Consider the following 27,728-nt stretch of genomic DNA (forward strand, 5'->3'; position numbering starts at 1 on the left):
TGAAGTCGCCCCCGCCCCTGTCGCGGTGCTGAAAAAAATCGTGTTGCCTCCCAACAAGTGACAAAACCACCATCCAAACAAAAACTGGGTTGGTTCCATCCAAGTTTATCCCTTCAACCAAACAAAAACAGTAGTGACTCTTAAGGATGACCCTGCCCCTAAATTAGGGATGACCTTGCCCCTAAATTAGGGATGACCCTATCTCATCCTATTTTGACTCCAAACCATACACATCCTAAAGTAGCATGTAGAAATCTTGGCAGGCAGTCCAGTTCACTCGAAAAGTTTTATTTCAGAGAAGACAGCATGTATGAGATACAACTGAATTGCAGAGAGCAAAGCAAAGAGCTCGCCACACCATCTCATAGACCAGTTTTATTTCACAGAAGAAACACTCTATTGAGCACAAACAGACTTCCAGCCATTTCATTAATCAAAAACAGACTCTTAGCAACACTTCTAGAAGCTCTACAGAAACAACTTTCCCTCCTCCCCACCAAGAACAGTTTCATCTCGTCCTGAAATTCTGAAGCCTGCAAAAGCATAAACACAACCAAAGACTGAGACATGCATGGTGGAGGGGATTGGATTCCAAGGGCAAATGGCGAACAGATAACAAAAGCACAAAATGAATCCTTCATCAACAGCCAGGTACAAAATGAATCCTTCACCAACAGCGCACAAATCCTTCACCAACAGCCAGGTCCAAGATGACGCTTCTATAGCCACATACAACAGCCTACCATCATCAAGAAAATCCTACCATACAACAGCCTACCATCAACAACCGATATCTACACCAACAGCACACAAATCATTATTCAACGCCACCAGACTGGAGGATCAAACATTTCATGCAAGAGCACAAACCATCAAACCTTCAACCCCACCTGCATTGGTGATACCCTCCACATTATGATAATCTAAGTTAAATCCAACGACACATTATCAAGTAGCTCTATGTCTGTCAGGAAAGACAGATCCTGTCAGGGATAATCTATAGAAACACATTATGATACTAAGTTAAATCCAACGCCACATTATCAAACATTCACCGAAAATATCCCACGCCACATTATATCTGTGAGGGGTAATAAAGCATTCATGCTTCAGAATGACACAAAAAGAAAACAGGCTTGCAAAAACTGTATACAAGGAAACAGGTTTAGGGGCCTTTGCCTAAACGGTTCTACAGTATCTAGTTCCTTACAGCAAAACAAAGAAATCAACAGCTAGACAAATATTAGCAAATATTAGCAGCAATTAGCTATATGTCTTAATAAACCAACCTAATGGTTACAAGACTTATGAGAGCCTAGTAGTACACTTATATCGTGTTTAGTTTGATGAATAAGATAGTCCATCATATTCTCAATCCTCGCTTTCTTGTTTGGTTTGTGGAATGGAATCACTTAATACATCACCATTTTATTCCTCATAAACTCATAATTAATAATAATATGAGGAATGAGTTCATTCTACTTTCTACCAAATTTATGGACTGAACTCATGATACACCAACTCATCTGAAATTGATCGATTCTTCAAACCAAACACCCTTAGGACTTGTTCGGTTTAAAGTGGATTGAGGGTTGTGTAGGAGGAGATTTAATCCTCTCTAATCCCCCTCACTTCATCCCTAACCGAACAAGCCTTTACTGTTAGGCGAAGCGGAAAAAAAACAGTTAGATAGCAGCTCCTTTTCGCTATTGAAAAAGAAATTAAAAAACAGATAGCTCCAAACTATGATTTATCTCTGATTCTAAAAAAGCAGAGCAGAACACAATACTCGAACCAGTACTCCGTACTCAGTTAATCCACAACCACAACTACTAGAGTTAAGATAAGCACAGCGTCAAGAAATACTCAGTTATAATCCACAACCACAACCAATCTGGACGGCTAAACTTAAGATAACCACAACATCAACAAGGCATTGTAGAATGCTAGCAACACTATATAGATCAGGCAACCAGCATGAAACAAGAGATATCACAATAAGTGATTACGATAGAGTATTCTGGCAAATTCCCCATCTGCCGAACTTTATGAGCAATGCATATCACCATCTTTACCCAGCATAGAATCGTTCCACAAAACCATAACTAAGTAGATGCATCTGAAATTACTGAAGTACTTCAATAGGGCACTACTAACTAATTATGCGGGAAAAAGACGATCCATTCACCGGGCGGCGTTAAGCCCGAGCAGCATCTGGCCATTGTCGCCGGCGGGGATGTAGGAGACGTTGGGCGTGCGCGACAGAACGCTTGCGATCTCCTTGGCCGCCTCGATCCTCCTGAGCTCGATCAGGCCGTTGCCCGCAGTGGTCGTGGCCTCGGAGATAAGGCGCGCGGCCTCGCTCTCCCCCTCTGCGCGGACGATGGCGGCGCGCCTCTCCTGCTCAGCGCGCGCGACGAGGAATCTGGAGCGCTCGGCCTCCTGTTGCGCGACCTGCTTCTTCTCGACGGCCTGCGCGAACTCCTGCCCGTAGGCTAGGTGGGTGATGGCGACGTCGTCGAGGACGATGTTGAACTCGCGGGCGCGCTTGGTGAGCGATTCGCGGACGAGCGCGGAGACGTGGGGACGCTCGGTGAGGAGCTGGTCGGCGTTGAACTGCGCGACGACGGCCTTGAGCACCTCGTTGCCGATGGATGGGAGGACCTTCTCGTCGTACTCGAGCCCGAGGGAGGTGAAGATGTCCGGGAGGTGTTCGACGTCGGGTCGCGACAGGACGCGGAGCGTGAGGCTGACCATCTGGAGGTCCTTGGTGCCGGAGGTGGAGGAGAAGCTGTGAGGGCGAGTGCGGATGTCGAAAATGAAGGGCTTCTGAAGGATGGGGACCAGCAAATGGGTGCCCTCTGACATCGTACGCGGGAGCACGCCGCGGACGCGATCGAAGATGACGGCGCGCTCTCCGCCGTCCACCGTGTAGAAGGACGTGGAGGCTGCGGACGCCGCCACGCCCAACCCCGCCGCCACCTTCGCCATCCGCGTCATGAACGAAATCGCCGCCTGCCCGCCGCCAGCCATCGCCTCCTCTTTGATCTTACCTGCGGTGCGGTATTGCTCGCTGGATGTGAAATTCCGTTTGGTGGGGTTTCTAGTGATTCGGCGCAGTGACGCAGTGGACCAGTGGTGACCCCAGGGATCTCGTTTTTAAGGCGTGCACGGGACGCCGCATCTCCTCCCCTTTGGCCTTTCTTGGCAGGGAAGAAGATGAAGGTTCCAGTCAGCCGTGTTAGCTGGACGGCAGCGATGTGGTGCCGAGATTCGTGCGTGGACCTGCAGTGGATTGGGCCTCGTGTTGGTTAGGCCCGCGTTCTAGTATATTGCTGGCCATAAAGGTGTAATCTTTAAAAAGGAAATCAGTTCTGGATTTAGCACCAATTTAGGATAGCTCTGGCTTCAGAAAATTTGCTAAAGTTAGTGAAGCAGATTATTAGGTGCTCCAAAAAATCATAGAGTTATAGTTGTAAGTCTTTAGAAGACATTTAGACAAGTCATTTTGTTTAATTTTAGATTAAAATATTTTTAAAATTATTTAAATTAACATTATAAACTACAATTCAGCACTGTCAGCACTGGAGCTAGTGTGGTAATATTCAACTCAGTGGCGGAGCACCCGTTATAGCGCAGCATGACAGCTGTCATACCTTAAATTTTATATCTCACTTGAGTACTAAAGCATATTCAAATTTTATATCTCACTTGAGTACTAAAGCATATGTGGAATAGTGGTTGTGCTTTGGTCGATATTTGATCCCTTCTGTTGGTCCATTTTTTTTTCTTTTTCTCCTAACTACCAGGTACATTCTTGTAGTTTGCACCATTTTTTTATTCTACCAGAAACCAGGTATGTTGTCATACTTCATTTATCTTTTGTCCTCCGCCACTAATTCAACTGAAATAAATAATAAAAGTTGATCATCCAGCTGAGCTTTTCTTCAATTCAAATTCAATTGCTACTTTGATAAGTTGAGGGCCTTCATCAATTTAACTTCTCGAGCTTGTCCATCTTGAGCATGTGACTTATGTTGAAGGTTTAAAGTCATTTGAAACATTTTATTTATTCTTTCACAATAATAACAATCACTTGATTAGTTTCTCAGCTAAACGCAAGTAAATTTCGTATTCAATTTTAGGTAAATCCATTGGTCGTCAATCGATGACTTGTTATTTACGTTTTCGCTTAGTATCTAAAAATGATCTCCTTGCTATCTTCACGGTCTCAGGATCATCATGTCTTGTGAATGTTTCAAACCATAGTCTATAGGCATGTAGATAATTTTTTATTAATGTAAATGTCTCTATTAGTTGCAATTAGCTGGTCGGAGGTAGCTAGAAAATTATCGTTAGTTGGATTGTTGGCTTTTTATTAGCTAATATGTGAGCGTTGACTTATTTTTTTGGATCATCTACAACTTTATTTTATTAGTTTTGATTGGCCCATACTAGCTGTAAAATAGTTCTACTCATTTTTATTACTTACTAAGTCTGATTATTATTACTCCCTAAATTAAGTCATGTTTGGCAGGATACTTTTTTTAATTGATTTTAACTTTGGAGTAAAAGAATTGGGCTGCTTCACCCTTTTATAGTAAAGAAACAACTTCTCTTCCCTATACAACTTCTCTCACAGAACCGTTTTTATAAAATGAATGTTTAGCGAAACTTTATTATAAAAGCTTGAAGTATGAAATCCCTCAAGAAGTCTGGCTAAGCTCGTAAACATCACTCGATAAAATAGTGCAATTTACTATATATACACGATCTGCTGGCCATAGTATGCATATAGTTTTAGCTATAATACTCCAAACCAAGCTACCAAAATCGATGTCCACTTCACACTTCGAACTTGTTTGGGAACAAAGATACCAAAGAGGATTTAGGGCTTGTTTCGAAGCAAAGATACCAGAGATAATGGGAGAGGTTAAAATTCTCTTGCTATTCAATTTTGAATAGCAAGAATATCAAGATTACTTTAGCTCATCCAATCACTTTTAGTATCTTTGCTCTCAAACCAGTTTTTAGAACTTGTTCGGTTGTGTCTGGATAAAAGGAATTTGAAGAGATTAAAATATCTTCATAATTAAAATTGAACAGAATAGAATTTAATATATTTTAATCCATACGCAACCAAACAAGCTCTTAATCATTTTACTATTTAAAATTAAATAACAAGAGAACTTTAAGGGGGTGTTTGGGAACAAAGTTTTTCTGCAGTTTTGGAAGAATACTGCAGTATTCTCAAATACTGCAGTATTATATACATAATGGTGTTTGGCAAGCTGGGTAAAATCTCTATTTTCAAAACTGAAGTATTGCAAATACTATAGTTGTTTTAAGGCATTCTAAACTTAGCTCTAGACCTCAGTTTTCAAAACTGCGGTATTATAAGCTACGGTATTGTCATAACTAAAGTATAGTATAGTATTTCAAAAACTGTAGTTTTCAAAAACTTTGTTGCCAAACCGGGCCTAACTCCTCAAATCATTTCCAGTATTTTTGCTCGTTGCGTCCGCTCCACACATGACACACCTCACCTCCTGCCCTGCCTTCTCTCCTTTGCGCAATTTTCCCAAATTCTCCCCCGCCTGTGGCTGGAAGTGTGGAACATTAGGGTAGTTGGGCTTCCACCGCCCGCTTCCGCTTCCACCCCAAAAATTGGAAACAGGCCCCTTCCACTCCAACGAGCGCAGCAGCGGCTGCCGCGCCGCGCCCACCTCCCTCTTCGCCTTTCCGTTTCCCACACCCCTATTGCAACCGCCACACCCCCTAGCACCAGCAACAACCAACCCCCCTCTTCCCCATCTCTTTCCCGCTCCAAAATGGCGGATTCACAGGTGAAATTTCTCTCCCTGTACCCGCAGCCGCCTTTGCAAGCTGTTCGAGCTGATCGGGTTTTTTCGTGCAGGCGGAGGCGATGAAAAAGGCGTACGCCGGGATCATGCTCAACATGGCGCAGGAGTCGGCGGCGCGGGTGCTGGCGGCGGAGCGGCGAGCGGCGGCGCTAGCTGCCGGGCTCGAGGCCGCGAAGGAGGACGGCGTCGCTACGCTCCTGCGGGTCAAGGCCATCATGGAAGCCAGGGTATGGCTACCCCTCCCTCTCCGCTCGAATCGCTCGCTTTGGCTGGGTGCTTTGTTAATCGTTTCGTTTTTTCGGGGGTGGGGGTGGGATTTGCTGGTGTGCTTATGATACGAACAGTTTGGATTAGAGGATGCGAGGCTTTGTGTTTTAGGGGAGGTTTTGGGATTGATTGTGTCGGGAGGAGTACGAAATTTTGTTTTCTTATCGGCGGATGTTGGTGGTGAAGGTCCATTTCAAATTTGGAACCTTCGGGTGACTGGGATTTGGAGCTTGTAGGATAGGATTTCGTCTTCTCGGGTTGGTGGTCCTGGTTTCTGTTTTAGTGATGATGGTGGTGAAGGTCCAGTTCAAATTTCGCATTCGGATAACTGAGATGTGGAGCTTGTAGGATAGGGACTTTGTCCTCTCGATGTTGTGCTCCTGTTTTCTGCTATCGTTGGTGGTCCAGTTCAAATTCGGTGTTCGTAACACCTGGGTTTGGAGCTCGTAGGATGGGGATTTCGTCTTCTAGATTCTGTGTTTCTTGTTTCTGTTATCGGGAATTCGGGATGTTGGTGGTGCAGTTCACATTTCTCATTGGAATAGCTGGGATTTGGAGCTCATAGTATACGCATGGATTTCGTCCTCCGGATTTTGCACTTGTGCATTGATGTTTGTGCAGTGGTATTGTTAGAACTCTGATAACTTTGTATCCATTCCCCTCATTTGTTTCATATAGAATCCAGAATAACTGATACATTCTTTTTGTGCGTGGGTAGTAGACTTAGAATGGACGAATATGTTTGAAAAACAAAACATCTTGCTTGGGATTATTAGTTACTCTTCATGCAGTAGCACTACAGTTTTGTCACGACTATGGCTGTGCAGTAGACCAGTACTAAGGGTCTAACAGACTAACAAGTGTAAAATGCCCAGCTGTATGTGTTTTGTTAGCATCTGTGCTTGAGTGCTTCTAAGTTTGCATGGGATGCTGCACAATCTGTTGATGTTGTTGGAATCCACAAGCATCTGAAGGGGTATTCAGATTATTCTTTCATTCTGATAACGCAGAGGAGGGTGCTGTTGTGGTTGCTGGAAGCCTGAAACCATTGAACTGATTGGGACGCACTGGCTTTTAATTATTATAGGTTTTTGATGTGCCCTTGCTACTGTGTCTTCACTGATTTGTTTCATTTGTCTTGACAATACACTTTTTTCTTTCCACCTGTCTGGATGCTTTTTCCTGTGTCAGGAATGTGTTATTTCTGTCTAATGCTGTATGCCTCAAAATATAGCACATCATCTAGCCACTACTGGTGATGTTGGCAATGCTGCTGGTAAAAGAATGGCAGTACATAGGAGTACAAAATGGAAAAATGCCAGCACATGATATACTGCATTTGGGTTTATGCTTGTTTGAGGGGTAATCCTGAATCAAATAAAGATATACTGCAACTTTTGGTGTGTCCTTGATTGGAACCCAGAGTCTAGGCATAGGGGCCATTGTACAGTGTAGTAGTCCTCCCTGGTCGTATAGTTAAATTTACACCAATCATATCTTATGATCATTTCATATTTCTGTGACCATTTTGGAATGATTCTTGATATTTTAGTAGAATATTTTCGGAACTTTAGTGTCAGCTTTATTTCCATGTCATGCATTGGAATTGTCAGTGTTATGGCCAGGTTCACTGCAGAAAGGGTCCACTGCTGTTTCATTCTACCTTTCAGAGACTTGGTGCAGTTTTGATTGTGAAGGTTCATTGAAACAATACAATTGCATTCACATTGTGTAATGGCCAAATTGTCATATGGATTGTTACAATCCAGATATAGATGCTTCTCCATGTTATGGTTACTGTGATGAACTAGTTGTCCCAGTCACAGATTCATCGTATGTTGTGTTCCGGTAACTAGAGTTATTATGAATTTTGAGTTTCGATATATAAGGTCCTTTGCAATGTAAAGTCATTACACATATCCATCCACCTACTTTTTCTAGGACGTTGTAGAAATAATATGATATGTCATTGATGCCATGTTTTCATTCCTTCTATGGTGCTTACCTATGCTAAATTTGTCAATTTTTTTCACATGTGCATAAGGTAATATTATGATCTGTCTGGTTTTTCTTTGAAATGAGGTGGGAAAGGAAGAATAGCTGGATCTTGCTCAAATGACGGATGATCAATTAAGAAACATATTTTTTAGTTAATAGTTAATGCATATTTGATCGTCAATAAGAGAACAGCTCTGCAACTGCAGCTTTCAATCAGCCTAGTCTTCGAATCCATTATCCATGTCTGGTGTAGTGTTATCATGTTGTAGACTTGTACAAGGAGCTACCCAGACAATTTACAAGTGTGGAATAATGTAGAAAAGGTCGTTCACTCCAATATATATATATATATATATATATATATATATATATATATATATATATATATATATATATATATATATATATATATATATATATATATATATATATATATATATTCAGAATATGAACAGAAGAAGCTAGTGATAGATCACTTGGTAGACCGCGCTAAGGAGACATCCACCACCCACCCATTCTCAAACCATTCAACCCAGACACTTTCAAATTTGGGTACCTCCCTGAGATTTATTAGTTCTTACTAGTGTCTACCTTCAGGATCGCCCTACCCTAGGAGCAACTACAAGGGGGCGTATCTCCCTGCGGTCAGTGCTCATCTGTGTTTTAGACTACAATAGTAAAAGCCTCTATCTATAAACTCCTCAACACAGCTTATTTTGTCGCATATATAAGGAAAACTAAACCAAACTAGGAGTTACTAAGTGGCATTGTAATAAAAAGGGCGTACCCAGTGTCGTAGGCTTCCCGCATTGTGCGGGGTCTGGGGAAGGGTGTCTTTAAGCGCCAAGCCTTACCCGCATAATATGCAGAGGCTGGGGCTCGAACCCGGAACCTTCCGTTTACAGACGGTAGGCTCTACCGCTGCACCAAGCTCGCCCTTCAAAAAAAGGGCGTACCTAGTGCCATAGGCTTCCCGCACTGTGCGGGGTATGGGGAAGGGCATTGTAATAAATAAGAAGAAATAAATTCAAGTCGAAGAGAACTGAAACGTGGGTAGTGAACTTGTACATACACACCCACACCGAGATAGGCTTAGTTCCTGTGGTGCATATCATATGTTTTTTTAGAAATATTGATTATTTTCAGCTGCGTTTATGTTACATGTTCCAATCGAGCCCCACTCATACTTTTTTCCTAAAATGTTTGATAAGGGCTCATTGGATTTACCACCTCCTTAGTGTGGGGCCTTGAGTAGGATGATTAACTTCCCTACTTTATTGCCCTAGAGTTTGGTCAGCCAGTTATGCTAGGGCTCCATGTTTGACTTTTTTGTTTCTTTTTTTATGACACCAACAGATTGTATGGGATGAATTGAGCCAGGGGTCAGTCAATGTGATTCAGTTTTTCTTCTGAATTATTTTTCTTTTAAGAAGGACAGACCATGTACAATGGTGAGAACTCTCACCGAGTCTCACCAGGTCATGGGTTTGCAGCCGCCTCTCCGCATTTTGAGGGGGGAGGCTTGCCTCGGTTTATCCCTTTTTCCAGACCCTACTAGTGTGGGAGCCTCCAGCACTGGATCTATCATTTTTATTTTTATTTTTATTTTAAAAAGATTGTCCATATGTGTAACAGCAACTGTCTACTTATTTACTTTTGAACTTTATCTGTATGTTGTCTTGTTTGTAATGAATACATTCCTTAAACGTGTTAGCGTGTCTTCTGCAGATAAAAGAGAAAGACCTGGAATCTTTGGTGCATGTTAAGAAGATAAAGGAACTAGAAGAGCAATTGCATGGTTCACAAAATGCTATGGCCTCGCTTAAGGTTGAGCTGCAGAGGGCAATTACTGAATTAGAGCTGACAAAGAAAACTTTAGCTGATGAAAGAATAAATAGCCTTCCCACATCTAACAACGTTTATTCTAATAAAAATGGTAGCCCTCTTTCTAAGATACATCAACAAGGAGGAAATATATTGTTGAAGAATAAAAAGTTTGCTGACAAAAGTGATGATACTTGCCTTGTTCCAATCACCGAGAAGGAGAATGAAGCAGTGGAAAACTTGGAGGACATGGATCGTCGCAGTCCTGATCTTCCATCATTAATGGTAAGGAACAAGAAACCAAAGTTCTATCATAATGGGTGTACACAGCGAATCCATGCACTTAAACAGCAGACTCAAAGTACAGATGCATTCTGGAAGCAAAATCAGAAGCAGGTCACTGCATTAAATAGCTGCTCAAAGGCCAGAATGAACAATGCTGCAAAAAACCCAAGGTCCATCATGGAACAAATACTTCAAACAAATTTTTTGGGTAAGTTCAAGCGCAAGAGAGGCAGAAGAAGCAGGCCTAGTTATAAGCATGATAATTCTAGTGAGCATGGGGAAGCGGAATATAAGTTATCTGATAGATCTGAATCTGATGGAAATGGCTGCTTGCTGCTACTTCAGGCACTTGAACAGGATCTTTCACCTTCAAAGATGTCAGCTGAACATGATGGGGAGGCTTTAACTGACCTGAAGGAAGACTTCAAAATGAGCAGGAGGGATGCTGAGTTAAGTCGGTGTAATGCTTTCCCAGAACTGATTGATGTACTTGCAGTCAACAACATGCAAATGAAAAGAAGAAAAAGAACAAAGACCGTCAGGGTTTTGGAAGATGATTTTTCCGATACCAAAAGTGTTCCTGAGCCAGATAACATCCAGCTTATGACCAGTGAGAAAAGCATGTCTGGTAATCAATTGGTTTCTGGGATGACTAAGAATCGCTCTGATACACCCACCAGAAACAGTGACCGTTTCTTGAAATGTGCTACTGGAAACATGATGCATCAGACTGATGCTGGTAATGGTCAATTTGATCCTGAAATCAGCTCTGCAGTGTTTCTTCAGTCTATCAAAAGTGAAACTACAGATTATGGTACGTTCAGAAAGCTTTTTATGTGCATGTTCTATCCTTTCATGTAAAATTGGTCAATTTTTAATGTGGTTTGAATCAAAACGTTCTTAACATGATGCAGGTAACTTGGCGGTGGACCAGCAGGAGCTGATAACACCAAATAATAATACTGCAAGCTTGAAAGAAGTTAATGAGGATGGAAGCTGCAGTTTGGCTTCACCTAAGACTGATACTTCGACTCTTAGCTCCGTAGACAAAGAAAATTTGAAGGCGTCTTCTGGAGTTCCCGTGCAAGCTTTAGAGAAACAAGATGTTTCAGTTGGCAGCTCCCTGAACAAAAAAGATCATACAAAGGCATCTTCTGGAGCTTCCATGCAAGCTGAAGGTGCCAGACACATCAAATACACATTCAATCGCAGAAAGCGCAAGGGTATGTCTATTAACAGCACCCCTCAACGTGCTGTTCCTGAAGAGAGCAGTGACCTGTGTAGTCCAACTAACAAGCAAAAGCTTCATCCAGATCATGTGGAACTGAATCATCTGATAGATTCTCCACAAGGCGACAGTCTTCTAGTCCAGGTTGCCGAACAGGTATGCCATTTTTCCATTTTCTTTACATTACTGCTATGTACGCACTTGATAGTTAACACCTATCAGGTAATAACATATCAGTATTAACCATTTCTGTTATTTTGCAGCTCATTTTGTTGTCAGAGCATATGTGATGAGAGTTTTGATACATGAAGCTGAAGAAAGGACTGGTTTGGTGACCTAATAATTAGGAGACTCCTGATCAGTGAATTTTGTAATATTCTAAATCCATTAATTTCTTCCCTGGGTGCGTAGGAGACTTCCGGTTGCGACAACAGAGGTACTCGAGGCGTGTTACTGTAGCAGAGTGTATAGACTTAGCAGTAAGTTCTACTATTATTTAGCTGATGAAATTTAATTAGTGTTTAAGTAGGTGATAAATTATTAGTTATCTTTGTGTAATTGTGTTATTTATCGACTTGCCAGAATTCAGAAGGGAAAGAATTGCTCCCTGCACAGATGTATTTAAATTTTGAATCAATTTCTATCACTTTAATCTCCTTTCCCTCGTAAGTTTTTTGCTTCATTCTTTTTTTTAAAAAAGATTCGGAACCTGCCAGCTTGTATATAAATTATAAAGTAGGAAAGAGATACAAGCGCCAGAGACGCGTAACTAAAAGTCCAATCTTCGGTTGCGTCTGGACCAAAGGGATTGGTGGGATTGGTCGATTGGAGAAGATTAAATCCTCTTCTAATTAAAATCGAATACAAGAAGATTTAATTTCCTTAATTCTCTTTGATCTACATCTATACACGACCGAACAAGGTCTAAGGTGGAACCCAAATAATGGAGCTCTACTCGTTGTATATCCTTTGTAGTTTGTCTTTGTTGCCAACTTCATCTGTTTATACCCCTTTTTAATTACTGTTAGGTCCCGTTTGTTTCCTTTCATTTTAAGGAATTAGAATCTTACTAATGGAATAGACTATTTTTTTAGAATGTGACATTCCACAACTTTCTAAAGTTATCATATAAGTCTATCTCAAATCGATAAGTTTCTGGAAATTGATTTTATAGATTTACATGCTATTTTTCCGATATATAACTTATATCACACTCTTCTACTTCTTTGTTATAACATAAATATAGTATATAACTATCTCTCTCATATGATTTAGGATAATATATAAAAATATTACATATATAAATATATAAACTTAATTAATTTTATCTAAATTATAATTATTAAAATGTAATTCAATTTCAACGACTGGGCCTTAATATATTATAGGATGATATCTAACACTTGTATCCTGCTTGGGTGGCTCTGTCCGCTACTCCATGCCGTATGTTAGAGACGGTGTTACTTAGACTCGTTTCTTTGTTTCTTTGTGAAACAGAAGCTACAGTGGAAAGTGAAAACTGGAAAGTATCCCTTCGCTTAGGGTTGTATAGAATACTCGTGGTCAGCTCGGTAATCGGTTTGGTTTGTTTCAATTTTGTTAGGAGTAAGCTCGGTTTGATAACGAGACAGCTCGAGCTATCATTTGTCAGTAAAATAAAGTCTCCACTTATGTTAGATGACTAATATGTGATGAACTATATTAATCTGATATTGAGTTGATGTGGTATATAAAATTATGAGTATTATTACTTTTTTCTAGTGATAAATTAGTATATATATAGGGTAGGTATAACGGGAGCCCTGGGCTTCCAATAGTTAAAGGAAGCCCAGGCCGATCACCCCTGCAAACTGGTTCAATCAGCGCGCCCAAACAGGCTGTCGGGTGCGCCACCTGCTCCACGTCTGTTAGCGCAAAAAAGGAATGCATGCATGAGTCAAACACGATCCAATGCATGCGCATAAATTTAGAAAAGATATGTGCGGCAGTTTCTGCTTTTAAAATCCTTTATTTCCTCCATAAATTTAGGATCGCTGTAACAGCCATGCAGCTAGACGCGTAAGGACCATTTTATGATATATACTGAGACTAAATATGCTACACTGTGTTAATAATTATGCAATTCGATATACTGCGTAAAAATATGTTACCAGCTGCATGCACACGAATTTATGATAAAAATAATGTGCAATGAAAGAAAATGAATTACACGCATAGAAACAAAAAATCGTATTTAATGTTTTATTTCCTTCATAAATATAAGAGCCCTCCAACAGCCATGCAGCTAAAACACATTAAATCTAGTTTATGATATATACTGATACAAATTATACTACATGGTGTAGGTATTTATGCAATTCGTTACACTACGTATAAAATCTGGCATGTTGTTCACTGGTGGACGCACCTCCGGGTTGGAGCGTAATAACCTTAAGTTTTGAGCATAAAATCCCTCAATTATAAGCGTATATACCGAGCCAATATGAGAGGTTGATAGCTCTAGTAGGTTGTTATTACGATCCTATTTTTATGGCAGATCCGAAAAACATGGCAGTCGCATGCATGCGGTTATACAGATCCTAAAATTATGGTAAAATGCATGCATGAGTCAATCACGTTCCCTTGCATGCGCGTAAATTTAGGAAAGATATGTGTGGCGGTTTCTATTTTAAATGCTTTATTTCCTCCATAAATTTAGGATCGCTGAAACAGACATGCAACTAAAACTCATAATGACCATTTTATGCTATATACTGATACTAAATATGCTACACTGTGTAGATAATTATGCAATTCGGTATACTGCGTAAAAATCTGCTACAGGCTGCATGCACACGAATTTATGATGGAAAGAATACGCAATGAAAGGAAATGAATTGCATGCATAGAAACAAAAAAATCACATTTAATGTTTTATTTCCTTCATAAATATAGGATCCCTCCAACAGCCATGCAACTAAACGCATTAGAACTAGTTTATGATGTATACTGAAACAAATTATACTACACGGTTTAGGTATTTATGCAATTCCTTACACTGCGTAAAAAATCTAGCATGTTGTTCACTGGTGGACGCATCTCCGGGTGGAGCGTAAAAACCTTAAGTTTTGAGCATAAAATCCCTCAATTATAAGCGTAAATATCGAGTCAATTAGAGGTTGATAGCTTTAGTAGGTTGTTATTACGATCCTATTTTTATGACAGATCCGAAAAACATGGCAGCCGCATGCATGCAGTTTCTATTTTTATACAGATCCAAAAATTATGGCAAAATCGTGGGAGTTTCCATTGCATGCGCGCAAATTAAGAACAGCATAAATCAAGGAATTGTCTTTCAAATGTGCATGCAGTAAACTGATATACGAACTCTGTGTTAAAGCATAAAAACATACAGTTTTTAGCGTAAATAATACATGTGGTAGGCATAAAACACAATAAACGAAAAGAAAAATGCGCCGGATCAGAGGATGTCACGCGCGATCATCGCTGCGCGCATCTCGCCCATTCCGTGACATCGCTCGCTCGAACATCGCGCCTCATGCGTCGTCGTCGCTACTCGCACGTCGACGGGCGTCGCTTGCTCGCCGGCCTTGGAAGTGCCGCCTCCTCGGGGCTTCGGGGACGCCGCCGCTTGCCTGCACAAGGGCCTCGCTGCGGATCGAGGAACCTCCGCCACCGCGCGTCGAGGTAATGGAGTTGCGGCCACCGGCCTGGGAATCGCCGCCACCACACAAGGGCGCCGCCGCCGCTCGCCCTCTGGATCGGGGGCCGCCACCGCCGGCCTGGAAACCGCCGCCACCGCATAAGGGCGCTGCCGCCGCCACTCGCCCTCTGGAACGGGGCCGCCACCGTCGGCCTGGGAACCGCCACCGCCGGCCTGGCAACCGCCGCTAATGAATCGAGATGGGGCGTAAAAACTGATCCCTAACACTACGGATTTTCTTTTATAGACGTCTGGACCTGGTCCGGCTCGACCGGATTGCACTGTCTGGCCTAGGCTTCCAATAACTAAAGGAAGCCCAGGACTCCTAATATACAATATATATATATATATATATATATTTTATGAGCCAACTCGAGCTCGTAACAAGCTAAGTTGAGCCGAGCTGATTCTCTGGCTCGGTTTCTTAATAAGTCGAGCTAAGCTAGATCGTTATCTTAAGAAGCCATCTCGAGCTAGTTCAAGCCGAGATATCCTGAACGTAGCTTCGCTTGGATTATCAACTTTGGCAGCTTGGGCCTTGCGGCTTAGCAAGAGTAACTTGAGCTCATTGGACCTATTTGTTCGCTATCTTTCAGCAACTGCTAGTTGACTGCTTGATCTCATTGGATCCATTTGTTCAAGTAAATCAAACGTTTCATTCAAGACAGGTTCCCGTTGCAGATGGACAAGTGTTGAGAAAAAAAACGAAAGCCTTTTTTTAGCCCTTTTATTATTGTGTTTGCCTACATACAACTTGATCTCAACGGACAGAGATCAAGATCGCATGAGTGCAGATGTACCTCTCAAAGTTACGCGGAGTGGCGCAAGTTGCAGGAAGCAATAAATCAAATAGTAGACTTTTTTTTGTGAAAAAACATAATACTCACTCTGTCACTAAGGATGTATTTAGTTAGATGTATAAAGAGGGATAGAATAGAGCAACAATAATTTATATAGTATTTGAATGAGAGTCACGTGAGGACGAGTGAGATAAGGTAAACACCGGAGTAAATTTTGATGGCGGCGTGATCCAAAAAATCGAGGGGTCGGTGTCACTCCCGTCTCATCCTACTTTGAACTCCTAAAATTAGTGGTCGTTTTACCACTTGTTTTTGTGTCTATATTTAAATTGGTGATGATGACTATAAACACATATATAAAACATATATATTAATTATTGTATGAATTCATTAAAAGACTAAAATGAATTATATTTCGGGACTGAGGTAGTATTAGAGTGAACATGGCCTAACGCCACATTACAACGCAGCCATTATAAGTTATAACGATGCTATGTTAGAGTTTGGGTTGGGTACTGTAATGCACACACATGGTGTTCAGCCTTCATGCCCAATTCAATATCTTGTTGATCTAACTACCCAAAGGCAAAATTAAACAGCAGAGGCCACCCACCGATGAAGTGTGAGCCTGACATGCGCGCCCTACACGTCCACTCCTTCCACGGCCTCCGTGACTGCGACGAAGTCGTCCATCTCCTTGTGCCCGGTGCCGTCGGGCGCCACCGACGCCGGCAAGCTGGTGGCCTTGTACTGGTGCCGCCTGGCGAAGACGACGAAGACGGCGAAGTTGGCGACGCCGAGCAGGGCCAGCATCCAGTAGAAGAGGTCGAGCCTGCCGCGGTCGAGGTTGTTCCGGATCCACGTGCCCGCGGTGGCGGCGTCGACGGCGAAGACGAGCAAGCTGCTGAGGAAGAAGCCCATGGAGAGCGTGACGAGGAAGAGGCCGGTGCTCATGGACTTCATCCGCTCGGGCGCCTCGCGGATGAAGAACTCCAGCTGGCCCACGTAGGCGAAGGCCTCGCCGGCGCCGACGAGGAAGTACTGCGGGACGAGCCAGAAGGCGCTGACGGCGACGTGGCCCGGCCCGTTGGCCGCGTCGCGCCGCTTCCTCTCGACGAGCGCGGAGACGGCCATGGCGGCGACGGAGAGCGCGAGCCCGGCCCCGACGCGCTGCAGCGAGGTGAGCCCCTGCGGGCGGCCCGTGAGGCGGGCGGCCAGCGGCACGAGGAGGCGCTCGTTGAGCGAGGTGAAGAGCAGGATGGAGAGGAATAGGAAGACGGAGAAGGAGCCCGCCGGGACGGCGAAGCCGCCGGCGCCGGAGCCCGGGCGCAGGTGGCGGTCCATGCGCGTGGCCTGCTCCACCGAGAAGGTGGTCATCTGGGAGTAGACCGTCCAGAAGAGGATGCACGTGGACCAGATGGGCAGCAGCTTCGCCACCATCTTCACCTCCTCCACCTCCGTCACCGTCGACGCCGCCGCCGCGCTCGCCCGCTGCTTCCCCGCCGGCTCGGCCTCCACGATCGCCGCCTTGTCAAGCCACCTGCATGATGATGATGCATTCGTCAACTGTAGCGCGCGCGAGAGGCACACACGTACACGTACTCTACTACAGCTACAGACTACAGTACCGCACTACTGCTCAGTCTCGTTGATCGCGTGACGCATCACGCGCCCGTGCTGTCAGTGTCACCACTGGGTGACTCAGCAGCGAGAGCGACAGCTGAAAGGCCGGCACATCGGCCAGTTTTCCGGCCGGATCGGAACAGTGTAACGAGCTTTCGCGGCACGTCTACCTGTCTAGATCCTTTTTTTTCTTTCAAGTTCCGTTGTGTTAGCGACTGGGTTCAATAATTCCCTCTTTTGCGTGTTGTGTTAGCGACCGGCGTCAAGGGGTACCCCTCTCGGCTTCTCTGCATTTCAGCCGTGACACTGACACGAGGCTCGGACAAGTGGCATGTGATCGTACTTACAATAGACCTGCCCAACTCGCGCGTGATCTCTGCAGCAGCGGTTACTAGCTCGATCGGTCGTACTGCTAGGACGTCATCGTGTCCCCTGCAGGACATAAAACTTCGTGTGCCCCAGTACTATATGCATCCCAACCCTAACCCTTTAATTTATTATGGTGTCTGTTTATTTGCCTCGAGCTAAGCTAATACTATACTACTAGATGAGATGAGCACCGTAGATTAATTGGTCGCTGGCTGCTGCTAGCTGCTAAGACAGAGACGTGATCAAAGGAACGCAACGCGACGGCAGGCAAAAATCAAAAGGAGAGCACGCGTCGCGTTACCTGAGCCTGTCAGTGTGTGCGACCTTGGCCGCGGCGAACCCGTGGAGCTCGGCGGCGTCGGCGGGCAGCGGCAGCCGGCGCTTCCTCCACGCCGCGGCGAGCACCCGGCCGACCGCCGTCAGCGGGCTGCCCTGCGGGCGGCGGTACCTGTACCGGGGCGTGCCGGCCACGAGCACGGCGACGGCGAGCGCCATGGCGACTGCGGAGACGCCGTAGCCCCAGCCCCGCCCCACGTTGTCCTGCACGTACACCAGCACGGTGACCGCGAACAGCGACCCCAGGCTGACGCAGAAGTAGAAGCGGTTGAAGAAGAACACCATGGCGCGCTCCTCCCGCGGGTCGCGCCCGTCGAACTGGTCCGACCCGAACCCGGACACGTTCGCCTTGAGCCCGCCGGCCCCCGCCGCCACCGTGTACAGCGCCGCGTACAGCAGCGCCAGCTGCCCGCCGCGCGCCGGCACGCACTCGTGCGCGCGCGGCCCGCGGGCGTCCAGGCACGCCGGCGGACGCATGCTCGGCACCGTCGTGTCCACCGTCAGCAAGCTCACGCCCTGTGCCATGTCACCGTTCCGCTAGATTAGATTAGAATTAGTCGCGCAATGCGACGACACGACACCAACATGATGTATACCGTGGCGGCGATTGTGGCGGAGATGGCGATGGTGAGGTAGCGGCCGAGCTTGGCGTCGGCGAGGAAGCCGCCGACGAGGGCGAGCAGGTTGAGCGTGCCCATGAAGTTGGTCACCACGGTGGCGGACTTGGAGTTGGAGAGGTGCAGCTCGCCGACGAGGTACGTCACCAGGTTCATCGAGATGCCCATCACGCACACGCGCTCCGCCAGCTCCGTGCCCAGGATCAGCCCGGCGCCCAGCCAGCCTCCGGTCCTCGACTTGTCCGCCGGGTTGCCCCGGAAGTCCACGGCCTGCCCGTCGTCGCCGCCGCCGTACCCACCATGACCCGCACCGGAAACCTACACACGTACGTGTTCAGAAGTTCAGGTACGTATATACGCCATCAGAGCTATCTCCACCATGCATTAGACAGAGAGCGAGGATGTGCGTTGTGCGGCTCTTACCATTTGCTGCCCTGCAGCTGTAGCTGCAGCTAGCTGTGTGCCTAGCACGTACAGTACAGGGGTTGCACGCGAGAAGAGGGGACTAGACAGGCGGGGCCGGGAGCGGCGAGGACGACGATGGAAGAGGAGAGGAACGTTTGTGCTGTGAGTTTGTCCAAGAGGGATGAGGCCGGGTGAGGATTTATAGCTAGATAGGAGGGCGTGGCTGTGGCTGCTCCTGCACTGCTACTCGGAATTGTTACTTTTATTTTCCACTGCAAATTACATCACATTTACTTGCTGCATTTGGGTCGCAGCGTACGTGAGGTGGCCAAAATGAAGATGACGACCGGCGGAGACGGGAGAGTCCGTTCGGGCCCCCGGGAAGCGGGAACGGACAAGTCGCGGTCGCGCGACGATGACCTGGCGCCTGCCGGGTTTCCGTGGCCTGCCAAAATCTTCATGCGGTAGTCTGTTTGGTTTAGCTTTTTTCTGACCAGCTGTGAGGAGAATCTGGCTGTGAGGAGAATCGTCCGGTACGTGTTGAAGTGGCGGATCCTATGCGCATATGCTCGTATTTTGGGGTAAGCGGGGGGTGGTCTGGTTTTAGCCACTGTATCCGTATGTTTATCAGCCGCATGCCGGCCGTCATGTAAAAAATCTAGACCCCATGCTACATGATTAGTGTCTCGACAAAAGCCACCTGTAACGTCCAAATGTAGCCCCCATGCATGTTACGTGACTGTAGTATCTCGACAAAAGTCTACTTGGATCTAGTATGTTTAGAGAGTGTTTGGTTTCTAGGGACTAATGTTTAGTCCATACATTTTATTCTATTTTAGTACTTAAAATGCTAAATATGGAAACTAAGACTCTATTTTAGTTTCCGTATTTGACTATATAAGAACTAAAATAGAATAAAATGAAGGGACTAAAAATTAGTCCCTAGAAACCAAAGACCACCTTAATTTCTCAACAAGTGCCAAGACGATGTTACGACAAGCGGTAACTTCTCATTTATTAGCCTACGTAGATGAAAGCTGGATGGGCCCGACGACTTGCTACGAGCCTACGACCATCATCCATCCACCGAAAAAGAAAAACTCACACACCACCCTTGGTTTTAAATAAGCTGATGCTACCAACTTATCGGTAACACGTAGTATCAAACAACATAATAGCTAATATTAGAACCTCGCTAGTCGTAAAAAATATATGCACCGATTGTACATGTATAAATCAAGAGAAAAAAACGAAACACGTGTTTATAAACATAACCAGTCTCCCTAAACAACTTTGGTTATATATCAAAATCAAAACGCGATATGAGCTTGATGCTATAGGTCATGGTAACGTCCGCAGAATCCAAACGCGATACGTCGGCATCACATTTGCTCACACACGCGGATTACGGCGCAGAAGATTCCGACGATTATGATAGGGAGGACACACAAGTGCGAGGCGCCGCCCGCGCGCTGTGAGCGCTCACGTGTGGGGGCCAGGCCAAGGCAAGGGCCGACAGCGACGGCGCACGCCGCGGCCACCGCGCGGGCGCGCCGGGGCCCTGGCCGGCCGGCCGCCCGTCGCCGACGCGTCCGCTCGCCGCCACGCAAATATAAATTCTCCCGCCGTGCGCGCGCGCGACGCCGGCCGGGCGGCCCCCACCCCACTCGTGAAAGGCGGGGACGGCACCGTAGCCGCCCAGCGCCCGGTCGCGTCCGGAGCTGCCGCGGTCGGCGAGGACGTGTCATTTCCCCGTCGGGCGTGGAGCCCCTCGCTCGTCCCGCCGGGGGGTGGACGTGGACGGCTCCGTCGTTCGGCGAGGGAGAAGTCTTTTTTTTCCACCCCCGCGTGGAGCGGGAATTTGGATGGAAGAGGAAGAGCCCGTGGAGCGCTGCCTACTACTACTAGGGCGGGGCACGCGCGTGGGCATGGGCGTGGCCCCCTGGGCCTTGGGCGCTGACGTGGCGCTAGTGAACACTGGACATGCCAACTGTTACAAAATATTGTATATTGTATATGTGACCAATCCAAAGGGTGCGGCAGAATCTCTCTAAGGGACATACCCCTTGGGATACACCCCTTCACATGTATATAACCAGGACTCCCCTGCAATAATGAAAGATCGCTGTCATTTGTCTCTCTCTCAATCTCGTTATCACTAAGTATACTTCAACACGTTATCAGCACTGCTCACGAGATGGAAAAAAGGAGAAAGAAGTTACTCTTAGCGAAAGAATTTTTCAGAAACTTGATGCTCCCAGTGCTCACAGGTTATTGACCATTGGGTTTTTCAATCACAACACAAAAGAACAGTAAGAATTCTTGCGTTGCTATGGCATCTTTGTTTAATTTTATTCTTGTTGCCATTCTCGACGATGGGTGCAAGAAATGACAGTGCATGCATGTGGTCACGGTCACAACGTGCGGGTGCTCGTTTCTGTGATGAACGGCTGTGGCCGAGGACGTGCTGGGCGCGGCCGCCTGGATGCACGCCTGCGCTAGAGGCCGCGTGACAGCGCTACTTCGCGTTGCCGACTACTGGACCACGCAGAGATGGCCTGACGGGGCCACGCCACCGAGGCTGAACGTGCGCGCCGGGGGACGCACACCCACGCCGCCGATGGGGACTCGCCCGCGCCCGCGCCGCCCGGAGATCCAGTCGCGCGCTGGGGGCCGCGCACCCGCGCTGGCCGAGGGCAGCACACCCGATCCGCCGGGGATGTCGTGCCTGCGTGCCACCATGGCCGCCTGAGCGCCCGTCCCGTGGCCGGGCAACCGCCCCGCGCACCGCCGCTGGAGCCCGCACTCGCGCCCCGCCCGCGCCGTGCCAGGTCGCCGCGTCTGCGCCAGGGCCGGGCACCCGCGCCGCGCCGCCAAGCAGCGGTTCCGCACCTGCGCATGGGGGCCGCGCCCGCACAGGGAAGCCGGGAGGCCGCGCGCCGCGTCCGGGGGGGGCTGCCCGCCCTTAGGGCCACGCCGCGCTGCTAGGGCCGTCGTGCCGAGGTTGGGCCGACCGCGCCGCCGCCCACGCGAGCCGTGCCTCGCGCCGTTGGGCCGGGACCGCCGCGCAGGCGCTAGTCCGACCGCCATGGCCGCGCCTAGGCTGCTCCCGCGCCGCCGCGCGCTGGTCGATGTGGTGGGCGGTTAGGGTTTCCTAACTCTAACCGCCTAGCCTTTCTATATGGCCGGTTGGGCCGCATGGGCACTGTGCCGCTGGGCTGGCCGGCTGGGCTGCCTCGGCTGTTCGGCCATATGTTTGGCTGGGCCAAATTTACTTTTAAATTTATTTTCTGTATATTTAAGTACACGACTCTATGGTTGTTTGGATCACAGTTTCAATCAGTATTTATTATCTAAATTTAAATATTTAGACTGCTGATGATATTTTAAATTGTGATACTTGTCTGTTTTTAATATAAAAAATACAGACTTGTTAGTGAATTATATTTTATTTCCATTTATAATTCACATATTTTCGACTTGCTTTTGTTTTTGCATTCTATTATGTTTGCATAGAAAACATAGCACATAATTAAGTCGAAACTAATGGTCCTCATGCAAAATGAGATTGCATTTTTTTGGGAAAAGCATAGGGTGATGGAGTCCTAAGCACTGGCTGCGCTAAATTCTTTATAGAATTTAGTAGCCCAGAGACCGTGCTTTAGGCCGCATTTGAAATGCCTATCACTATGAGGTCTACATCTTTCGAGATGATTACCTATACGTGCTAATCCAAAAAGATCACGGACCAAGCAGGCGTCACAGGCTATGGAGCCAGGCTGGACGCTGCAGTCATGGTGACTGCTAAAAGAATTCTTTTAATTAAGTTCTACTTAATTAAACGATGAATTCTTGCAAAATATGACGCATATCTTGAACTTGGGATATTTCAACACATGATGGAGATCTAGGCTTTGGCTGCAATAAATTCTTGGAATTTATTTGCCCTGAGACCAAGCTTTTAGACAACAAAATGTTATTTGCCCATCAGTAAGAGGTCTACATCATATGGTTATGATGATTACCTATGTGTTCTCCCAAGTAGATATGTTGGAGATGTGATGTTGGTTATTCACCTTTATGGTGATTACCATTTTATTTTTGAAATTTTGGTCAAGCACAGGGTAGTGGAGTCCTAAGCATTGGCTGCGGTATGTTCTTTGAATATATCAGCCCAGAGACCATGCTTTCAGGCAGCAAAAGTTTTGCGCACTACTGAGAGATCTACTCCATTGTTTCATTACATGGAGATTATCTACGTTGTGTACACCAATTTTCAAAAATCTTTGGTACACTTTATGTGATACCTGGAATTCTCCAACAAATAAAGATATGTTATATTTTGCGGCAAAGTTGCAACAGCAAATGAAAATGGTTATGCCATTTGAAGGATAATTATTTAATAGAGTTTGATGAACTCGCCTAATGGGCTTAATTATCCTTAATGTTCATTGGATATGTTCATTTCATCTTTGCATAATATGGGGATTCACTTCTTTATTTTGGAGGAAGTGAGATGCTCTCTTTCTCTTGTGGTTCTTATGAAAAGAACTAATGTGCTTTTGTGGCTTGATGTGCAAGCCCAAAATGAATAGCAAAGAAAATCATAAGACATGTGGACTTATGAGTATGTGTCTACATTCTGTTGTAGACTAACACTTTGTATTCATATATTTTGCTTGAAAGCAAATATATAAGCACATTAAAAAGGGAAGAGCAATGAGTATGACAGACTCTTTTGTCATTACACTATATGTGATATAGTGTTGTATGCACAGGCATCTTATATATGAAATCCCAATAGATGCATACTACTCATGAAAGCTAAGATATGAAGTGTACTTCAATCTTCCATCTGACATGATAATAGTGGTTAGTTGTGTAAATCATGATTTGGACTAATCATGTAACAACACTTCTTTTTCTAAGAGAAGACCACTTTGTTAGATGATTTGCTTTTGAGTACTATTTAAATGATGCATGAGATTTGGTATAATCTCATAATTGATAGGTTCAACTCATGCGATGTGAGTTGAACACACTCATGTGATTTGAGTGTAAAAACTCATATGAATTTGAGTTAAACAATCTCATCGATTGGAGTTGATCACTCATGTGATTTGAGTTGAACAAACTCATCGATTAGAGTTGAACCAACTCATCAAGGGAGTTGAAGACTCATTGATTTGAGTTGTGCAAACTTGTACAGGGATTCTTCCAATTGAGGAAGAAACATGCAATGTGGAGAATTGAGCCACAAACTCTATAAGTGGGGAAACAAAATATTCTCATATTCCTTTGGAAAGAGGAAAGAATATTTTAACAATCGCTTCACGCGATATCATGATATGTTATTATCATATCCCCTTTTGGTATTGGAAGTATCAATGATGTGTTGATATATCCCAATTGTTATCTTACCATATTATAGAGATATCCATATAATTTCTATCGTGTGGAAACACAAGGTGATAGTGATGGATATTGCATATGTTTCTCAGAAACATTTCTTATGGACTGTATTCTACATACATCCTCCCATACAAAGTGTTGCATATGTTATAACTTTTCAAGTGATGATACTTACCATGTTGGGTAAGACTGAATTGGTAATTCCATTATTGGGATGAAATGAAAAGTTATGAACAATTCTATTGGTCATGTTTTTCCCATAAGATAGATACTTGATGAGTATCATTGGCAATGAGATTTTAAGTCCCTCTTATCTTAAAATCTGATCTGAATTGGTTAAGTTCTTTGAATTGTTTCAAAGGAACGAGTGTGGTCCATTACATAGATGATATGGACATTGAAGGCTTTATATGGTTATTTGGTGCATCTATATGATGACTTGAAGTGTGTCCTTCGGACAACACATGACCATTAAATAATAATGTCTCAAGCTTGAGCACATTAGCCCCCACACTACTGAATTTACCAAATGTGCTTACAATGATGATTGTTTGTCTTGGTATTCAGAATGATATCCATAAAGGATATGATGAATCTGTGATAGATTCGAAAATTTCAGATCATTAATGACCATCAGTAAAGAATTGTCATTTCCAACTGGTTATGGTTGGAGTCAGGAAGTTTTGCACGCTCCTGACTTGTGATTAACTGCATGTACTGCATGTACAAGTTCCCCTATGGTTTTTAGTACGTGAAAATCCGTGAAAGATTTTCCCATGCGTACATTGGGTATGTTCCCAATCTCACCACCGCAGCGTACATATATGGGCACACAGAAAACTGGGGATCTATGTGAGAATTCATTCTCCGTCGATCATTAAGTTTTAGAATCTCTTCATGAGAATCTATTTATGGCTCGTACGCTTGCTTGAATCATGAGCTTTTCCAGGCATTAGGGGGAGATTTCAAGTACCAAAAATGAATGCCAGGAAATTATAATGAATGCAGTAAGCATTCAGGCTCAGGATCACGTACTAAAACTGAACTTTTGGGTTCGAATGATTTGTAAGAAGTTGCAAATTAACTGCCATATGCATTTACTATGAGGTGTCACTCAAATTAATCCTATGTGGAAGTGCCAGAAAGAGTGGTTAAATAGAACACCACTAAACTCCCTATTGCAACGTTGTTGTAAATAAGAGGGGGAGAAGTATGGTCACAAATTGGGATTAAGATGCTTGCAAGCAGCTGAAGGCTAGGCCTTCTGAGATAGTAAATGCAGACCAACTATTCGTTGGTAACCAACCTAGTGTTGGTAGACACCTAGAGGATATGGATTATCCTGTGAATGGAAGACATTCACAACCTAGCTCAGTGCGCACTGATGAGGCTAGGTTATCGGAAGCCCTTGATTCTCGTTTTGGGATTTCACGAGGAATCATAAGGGTACATAAAAAATCACTTTATGTCAACTGGAGAATTGTGTTATTTAAAAGCTACAAGTGTCGACACATACATCTCAGCAATTGTATATGCACTCCAAGTGATCCAAAAGACTATGGCCATAGCAGAGCACGAGTATGCTCAAATTGGATCTTATTGAGTGATACAATGTTGCAGAGATAGCCTTGCTCACCGGAAAGAAGTGTTAACTTATTTTCACTTCAAGGTATCTTACTGTGGATACAAGTTTGTTTTCATGGACTTGGAAACAATGAGGTGGTGAGAAAGCATGGCTAGTAGCAACTGGGTTTATACGCAAACCCAAGCATTATTTTAATGCTATAAATTCTCCCCTACTGTGAGTAGTAAAATTCCGATACAATAATATGGGCAGTAAATCATCTATCTGTGCAGTTGATAGATGTAGTGACAACATGTGCATATGTGGTCACTGGATTATGGTATTTATGGAGTTTTGAAGGATTCCAAATACATAATCACCAATCACAAATTTGCAATGCTTGGAAAGTCTTTGTGACTTAGAGCATCCTGGTCAAATATGGTACATTTGACCTAGTGAATCCTTCCTTCTGAAAGGATACACAAAGTATGGTATGTTCAGTGTAAATATGTGCAACATATTTTAAACATACATTACTTATCGACGGAGTTCGAGATAGAGGATATGAATTGAAAGAGATTTTCAATTCAAACTAAACTATCTTGAGTATCTTGGATACAAAGTTGTCTATATCCAACGTATATTGAAGAAATTCAATATAATGGAATCATAGTCATTTGATTCTTTCAGATCATGAGATGTGCTATTATATCTTGCAAGAGCATCCGTCCGGATATTGCTTTGCAATGATTTGCTAGCTAACAACACATGAGATCGAGTTATGATCTCCAGGTGTACTCATGCTCTCCTTATGTTTGGATATACTGATCTTGGATATCTATAGAAGATCCCCAGGTACAAGATCAATGACATACTTCTGGTAAGTTCGACCTACTGTTTGATAAATGTTAATCAACTGAGATTAATGGTCACTTACACTAATCATTCTATAGTACACTTCGTGGGATTGTACATAATGATATACTACATACAGAGGGTATGTGGTGGTCATGATTTTATATCAGTGACCTTATTATCTATGGAGATAATATTACTTTGTGTTGTTTAGATGAAAAACAAGTTACGAACTAAGTCTCTACCTTACTCCACATTTTAAATGTGTTTGAGAGCAGGTATGCGATGACTTAGTAATTTGCAAAAGATCAGGGGGAGTTTCCCTCTTGATCGAAAGAACTTGTTTATACATCATGTTGTACTCTTTTCTTCGCATGAGTTTTTTCCCTGCTTGGGTTTCTCATTCAAAGTTTTTAACGAGACAACATCAACACAAGGCCTATGTCGTATCATCTATTTTTCCCGTAGAGGTTTTCGAGGATGATACATTATGACATAGTTATTGTTGTATTTGAACTAGGATATGAGTTTATCTCCCTAGAGTTCAAATGGATCAACAATAGATTATGACTACTCTC

General features: G+C 44.5%; 3 protein-coding genes across 5 annotated transcripts; 1 reads left to right on the top strand and 2 right to left on the bottom strand.

The window, feature by feature from the left end:
• Window positions 1-272: 272 nt before the first annotated feature.
• On the bottom strand, window positions 273-3,229 carry LOC541817 (prohibitin 3). Of its 3 annotated transcripts, none has more exons than XM_008646037.4 (2): window positions 2,189-3,229; window positions 273-533 (listed from the first exon to the last, which is right to left on the bottom strand). In XM_008646037.4, the coding sequence occupies exons 1-2, from the start codon at window positions 3,031-3,033 to the stop codon at window positions 509-511; spliced, it is 870 nt and encodes a 289-aa protein (XP_008644259.1). In that variant the 5' UTR covers window positions 3,034-3,229; the 3' UTR covers window positions 273-508.
• Window positions 3,230-5,784: 2,555 nt separating this feature from the next.
• Window positions 5,785-12,116, top strand: LOC100383781 (uncharacterized). Its single transcript, NM_001176416.1, has 5 exons — window positions 5,785-5,846; window positions 5,918-6,091; window positions 9,858-11,052; window positions 11,153-11,622; window positions 11,730-12,116. Exons 1-5 carry the CDS (start codon window positions 5,832-5,834, stop codon window positions 11,754-11,756), a joined length of 1,881 nt encoding a protein of 626 aa, NP_001169887.1. The 5' UTR covers window positions 5,785-5,831; the 3' UTR covers window positions 11,757-12,116.
• Window positions 12,117-16,346: 4,230 nt separating this feature from the next.
• Window positions 16,347-19,475, bottom strand: LOC100281564 (peptide transporter PTR2). The gene is made up of 4 exons (NM_001294257.1): window positions 19,338-19,475; window positions 18,894-19,232; window positions 18,263-18,813; window positions 16,347-17,509 (listed from the first exon to the last, which is right to left on the bottom strand). The coding sequence occupies exons 1-4, from the start codon at window positions 19,338-19,340 to the stop codon at window positions 16,612-16,614; spliced, it is 1,791 nt and encodes a 596-aa protein (NP_001281186.1). The 5' UTR covers window positions 19,341-19,475; the 3' UTR covers window positions 16,347-16,611.
• Between the last annotated feature and the right edge of the window lie 8,253 nt (window positions 19,476-27,728).

This window comes from Zea mays, chromosome 5, assembly GCF_902167145.1.
Source record: "Zea mays cultivar B73 chromosome 5, Zm-B73-REFERENCE-NAM-5.0, whole genome shotgun sequence".
In the NCBI taxonomy this organism is placed as follows: Eukaryota; Viridiplantae; Streptophyta; class Magnoliopsida; order Poales; family Poaceae; genus Zea; species Zea mays.